The 6000-nt window shown below is 48.4% G+C and overlaps 1 protein-coding gene across 4 annotated transcripts in view; it reads right to left on the reverse strand.

Moving 5' to 3' along the window:
* Positions 1-6000, reverse strand: part of SPECC1 (sperm antigen with calponin homology and coiled-coil domains 1) — a 153298-nt gene that overhangs the window by 49634 nt on the left and 97664 nt on the right. For all 4 annotated transcript variants that reach the window (XM_019511215.1, XM_019511213.1, XM_019511214.1 and 1 more), the window contains 3 exons: positions 5920-5993; positions 5527-5627; positions 2965-3046 (listed from right to left, as the gene is read on the reverse strand). In XM_019511215.1, the coding sequence (XP_019366760.1) occupies positions 2965-3046; positions 5527-5627; positions 5920-5993 (257 nt within the window). The remainder of the gene's footprint in view (positions 1-2964; positions 3047-5526; positions 5628-5919; positions 5994-6000) is intronic.

Consider the following 6000-nt stretch of genomic DNA (forward strand, 5'->3'; position numbering starts at 1 on the left):
CTGAATCCCCTAGAAATTGGGAAAAGCAGATGCCTGATTTCTAAATGCTTGATGCAGGAAAGCAGGAAAAGAAACACTGGGCTTCCCTTTGCTGCCAAGAGCTCACACCAAAATTACTCCAAAAGAGCCCTTCGCTCTGCTGGACTAAGTCAGTCCAGAAGCAGCCCCACACATCTGGCCCTGATGTGCTCTGAGCGATCGCCCAGCAGTTTCCTCACGCTGCAGCCTCCAGGCGTTACCCTCTCTGCTATTTGAAGACTGTGTCTGTGCTGCTGGCCAGTTTCCCATCTGTGCCTGGCTTCTCCACAGCCTCCTTGCTCTTCATCTACAGGAAACCATCCACCATTTCTCCCAATTTAAATAGCCACAGTGAACAGATGGGCACCCATGGACTGACTCTTGCCTTAAGCAGATGAATACTCTATCCATGGAAGTGCACATACCACACTACATGCAGCAATTAATACAATTAGAGAAGTAAAGCAGGGAGATGGAAACTTCTTGCTGGCCTCTGAGAGCCGCAAATGCATGCTGTGGTGAACTGGCATGAACGTGCCGGATGGCTCCTGGAAGGCCACGCTAAGGAACTCGATGTGGATTCACAGGGAAAAGTATGGTACAAACACAGTTAGGAAAAGAGATCATCCTGGATGGGCACAGAAGACACGAGAGCTTCCAGGGACCCAAATGCAGAGAGAGAAGGAAGAGTGCAGGACACCCGAGGAGCCCCCTGGAAGGAGAGGGGGTAGAATAATGCTACAGACAGCATGGGATACAGGGGAGGGAACCTCGCCCCCAAACTATCTACTGATATCTGCAGTGCAGGGGACTTTGTGGTTGTTGGGTTGGGTGATGTCAGGCTTGAGACAGCACTGCCTGGAACGGTGCCAGCAATGAGATACCAACCCTACACCTTAGGCCTGGACTGCACCAGTTATCCCACACTTCCTCCAACTTGTCCCTGCCTACAAGTTTCCTGCTGGAAACTGCAGGACAGACACCATAAAGTAATGCTCTGTTCACAGACAAAGAGCTATGTATCCGCAACAGGGTACACTTGGGTCGTATTACGGACCCCACAGCACCCTGTTGTGATGTTAGTCGAACGGAGCCAGCCTGGAGGTTATTATTATGGAGACTGCTTCACTCTGAATTTCCTTGGGGATATTGTTTAATTCAGTACTGTTTGTTTGGGGCTTAGATCAACTGCCTTCTGGGATTATTTAGATTGGAAACACAGCCACTGCAATTTCATTTCTGTGAGAGACTTCGCTGAGGATGACCGGGACTGGATAAACCCCAGATACAGCGAGAAACTGGGGTTTGTGAGATACTTGTAGAAGAGTTGATAAGTAACCATGAGCTGCTGCCAATAAATGGCTTGTATGGAACGAGCTATTAGTTGCAGCATATTTTCCTTTGGACAACTGTCCACATCACAAAGACTCTCCCTCGAGACATGCGGTCCTTGAAAGTCCCCAGCTGAATGTTTGCATTTTCTAAATTAAAGGAATTTTCCCTCCCAAGTATGAAAATACATGCTCTTTCGCCACTCTAACTTCTGATCCAGTTGCTGAGCTCTGTGCTGGAAGCAGGGACATGCCCATGTGCAGTCTCCATCTTACTGCCCCACCATGTCCTCATTTGATGGTTTGGAGATGGCTGAGAGCTACTCATTGGTGTACATGAGTGGTGCGGGAGAGACCACTTTTCCCCAGTATGCCCTGGCTTTGCAGGACAGAACAGCACTGGCTTGCTGGTGCTTTGTGAAGTTGTCAGCTGTCAACTGCTCTAGTCTTAAAATTCGACTCAAATGACATTTTCAAGGCACAGTGACCAGTTCAGAGATCTGCTGGTGGCTAGCTGTGAAAGGGGGCTGCATTTATTTTCAAGCACCGGTGTACAGCTGGAAGAGCTGAAACTGGTTTTCTGCACTGATGAGCAGCATGTACAGTCCCAGGCAAGACGCCCTCCAGAAACCCAGACAGAATTGGGTTGGGTTTCAAAGGCAACCAGGCCCTTCCAGTGGTGTTGTGACCTCCACCCTCTAGTTCCTAGTGTGACAGGAGAAGCCAGCAGCAGGGACAATGCTGCCATATTCCTCTTGCTCTGACTTGTTCATCTTTGAGCGGTGACAGTGAAATCTTAACTAGGTATTTAAAAGAGCCAGGCAAGGAACTGCTATCAGCACAGACAGAAATGCCCAAAGCCACCTGTGCCAGCGAAGCGGTGGAGACCAACTGTCCATTGCTCATAGAAGTTTGGGGGCATTTCACTGAGGTCCCTTCCGACCCTAGCATCTATGAATCTAGATGACCAGAACATCCCTTCTGGCCTTCAAATTCATAGATAATGGTTTTGATACTGAAGCAACAATAGGTAGAGATAAAGATAAGGGACTCCAGAGGAGGAAGGAAAAACAAATGCTGGCAGAAACGACTATTACATGACAAGAGAACAAAAAGCAGCGCGCGAAACAAAAACAAACGCGTCTCTCGAGAACTATGGAAACCAACTCTACTCGGAGCCCGGATGGACGGCCCTTAAAATAGTTGCATCTGGATCTGAAGATTTTTGGTGCGTTTCAGCTGAAACCCTACTGCAAAACAAACAAAACCCCAAAGAAAACCCTCTGGACTTGTCCCAGACACAGGCATACTGCAGTGAACACAATCATCTCCTATTCCACTGGCTGGATTATGGAGGTGCCAGGGATATTTTCGGGTGAAGAGGGCAGGTTTGCATTGGCATAACGTACCAGAGCTCTTCTCGAGGTCCAATCCACAGGGGAGTGCAGCAACAAAGTAAAACTGATAAGATCTCTCAAATCTAAAGGCACTTTGAAGATACTGTTCCTTTTTCACTGTGTTGCTTGGATTAGAGATGAAGTGGAAGGATTGTCTAGCTGGAGATGGAGCGTTTGAGAGACGCTATGCTGGTACGTATGCACGTATTGCGATTTACCTGCAAGAGGAAGGTCCGGAAGGTCCGAGTGTTTGGCAACTCCTTTGCTGGCTGGCTTTGCATTATTGTAAACAGAATGTCTCTGCAAAAGAAGCAAGCATAGAAAAATCCATCAGAAAATGTGCCCGGCGTGTCTAATGGCTAATCAGAGAAAAGGTCTTCCTCACCCAGGGACGAAACACCAGAAAGACGGGCAAAGAGCACTCTGGAATATACCTGCCCAAACCCCTGCAGCTGGCCAGATCCTGGGATAACGCTTTTCCATTAGTACCAAGCGGTTTGGCTCCTTTCAAGGAATTTTCTTTTCTTAACCAAATGCCAAAGACAATTTAGTGCTGTGGGCCCCAGGGGACATCGCTGGCTCTGCCCAGCCGCTCCTCCTCCACCTACTGCTCCAGGACTCGGACACAAAAGAGCTCCTTTTCACTTCCAGGTCCAGTTCCCACCCTTATGTTGCCCGCTTAGTCTGGCATTAATAGAAGCTGCTAGGGCATCTGTTTAATCATTGAAACATAGACAATGAGGGCTGGAAGGGACCTTGGGCGGTCACATCTAGTCCAACCCCCTGCTCAAAGCAAGACTGTCCCCAACTAGATCACCCCAGCCAAAGCTTTACTGAGCTGGGCTTTAAAAACCTCCAAGGATGGAGATCCCATGACGTCTCTGGGTAACCTATTCCAGTGCTTCACCACTCTCCTCGTGAGAAAGATTTTCCTAGTATCCAACCTAACCTTCCCTGGCTGCAGCATGAGCCCATTGCTCCTTGTCCTGTTATCTGCCCCCACTGAGAACAGTCCAGCTCCGTCCTCTTTGCAACACCCCTGCAGGGACTTGAAGGCTGCTACCAAATCCCACCTTGGTCTTCTCTTCTGCAGCCTAAATAAGCCCAGTTCCCTCAGCCTCTCCTCACCAGTCATGTAAAGTCTTTAATTTCATTCTTCTTACTACCTTTTCTGAGTCAACAAAGGAAATGCACTCTCACACTTGCTAAGTACTTTTCCTGGGGTCACCCATGCTCCCAATCACCACTTCAATGTCCCGTGCTTGCAGCCACCAAAACAGGCATCCTCTGCCTTCTTTTTTGGGAAGTCTGTCACACATTTAGGCCTCAGTCCTGGAAAATGGCAAGGACCTCAAAGTCCTGTTTTAGCCCATGAGGCGCGAAGTTCACCAGCTTACAGAACCAGGCTTTTAAAAATGGCCTGTTTCGGGGTTGCATTTTTGGGGCTCTGAGGCTCATTTGCCAACCTGTCTCATAGCTGTCATGGTCTTTTTTTTCCAATGGGCCATGATTTTCAGTGAACGCATCTCTAGTTGGTCAACTCAGAATATTGACTCAGCTGCTTCTGGCTTTTATATAAATCACCAGCGGGGCTTGATACAGGAAGATAAGCACTCCAGCTTCTGGAAAATAATTGCAGGCAATGAGGAGGAACTATCACCAGAGAAACTGTCCATCATACTAACTAGCTACAGCACACCAGTGTGAGAGAAACAGACCTTGACTTCTTTCTGGGTGTACTTAAAGCAGACCTGCCCTTATTCAAGCATCCTGCCTTAGTTAATCTGATCCTGTGTCACATGAACAGCATTAAAGCCAACACCAGAGGCTTGGGCCTGGAAGTTGAGGGGCAGCAACTACTCCCCTAAGGGGAGATAGTACAGTAAATAAATACCAGGACTCACCTGATTTCCACTGGTCATTTTACTGCTTCCCATCGGTAGAAACCTGACCAACTAGCAATGCTTGGTAATAATGGGGCGATTGGCTTCCAGGGAATAGGTAATTTATTCCTGTTTTGTACTTGCTTCTCAATAAAGAAACTGTTTTGGAATCAGTCCTTATCAGCACTCATTAAATATCCATAAAGACTTCATACGACCCCAGCACGAACGGATGCACAAAGGCCCAGCTGCTTTTATAGGGGCTGGTAATGTTATGGCATGCATGCTACCACCAAAAGTCAGAGAGCGTCACTGTGTTTGCTTTCCCATCACTCCCACAGATCATTTTTTTCTGGAAATATCACATAACAGCCCTGTAGGCTACTAAGAGAATGCTAATTGACTGATGCTGTGACAATCAGAAGCACTGCGTCCCAGAAGAGGCTTGTTCTGGGAAGAAACCAAGATGTAACAGCTTATCCATCAGCCCTGAAGAGTTGCTCGTTTCATGGGCACTTGCAGGATAGCTCCTCAGGCACATCTGTCATCTCTCTTCTCCCTACCCTTCTCAAACGCACAGGCTAAATACCCGGCTTAGTTCGATGCTTATCACAGCTCAATCTAAACGATCACAACCTACTTTTCTGGTCCATGCTGATTAAAGTTCTGACCTGGATTGCAAGGAGTTCACACCCGCCCACTGGGACCCTCCGCCTGGAGACGGAAACCAGCTCACTTTGATCCCTTTTGTTAGGGCTCCAGCGTTTGATGTTCCACAGAAAATAAATAGATGGGCTTCCCCTTCCTGTCCAGGCAGCCACGTGCATGTTGACGTGCTGAAGGTATACCACAACTGGAGCAAACCCTGTGATTACCCAGCTCAAGATCTGTTAGTACCTGCATAGGGGAGACGGCAGCTGCCGGGGCCGTCCTCACTGGAATTCCACTCAGAGGGCTCCGCGGGACTTTGTGAACTGGGATGCTCTGCCCAGCGCTACCTGGTAGGAGAAGAAAAGGCAAAAGGGAACCTTTCAGATCCATCTGAAAGAACAGGGCATGACGTTTTCTCCCCCTCCTCTCAGAATAGGGACCCAGTGACTTTCTGGTATTCAACTGGCAGCCACCCAGCAGCCTCTATGCACTTTTAGCACTGCCAAAAATTTCTATTGGGATGTTAGATGAAGGCAACAGATGTCATAAGCACGTGCTGTTTACTGCTACATCTTAAGCGTCCGTAACTTCCGTGAGAAACTGAAATCGTCTCCGACCCCGGGTGCTGAACTCAAGTACCTGAGCAGCCCAAATCAAAGGACTTGATCAGCGACTTCACAGTGGCGGCAGACTCCGGGGGAGTGGGGGATGCCCTGCTCA

This window comes from Gavialis gangeticus, unplaced genomic scaffold (assembly GCF_001723915.1).
Source record: "Gavialis gangeticus isolate Ggan-Ray unplaced genomic scaffold, GavGan_comp1, whole genome shotgun sequence".
Classification (NCBI taxonomy): Eukaryota; Metazoa; Chordata; order Crocodylia; family Gavialidae; genus Gavialis; species Gavialis gangeticus.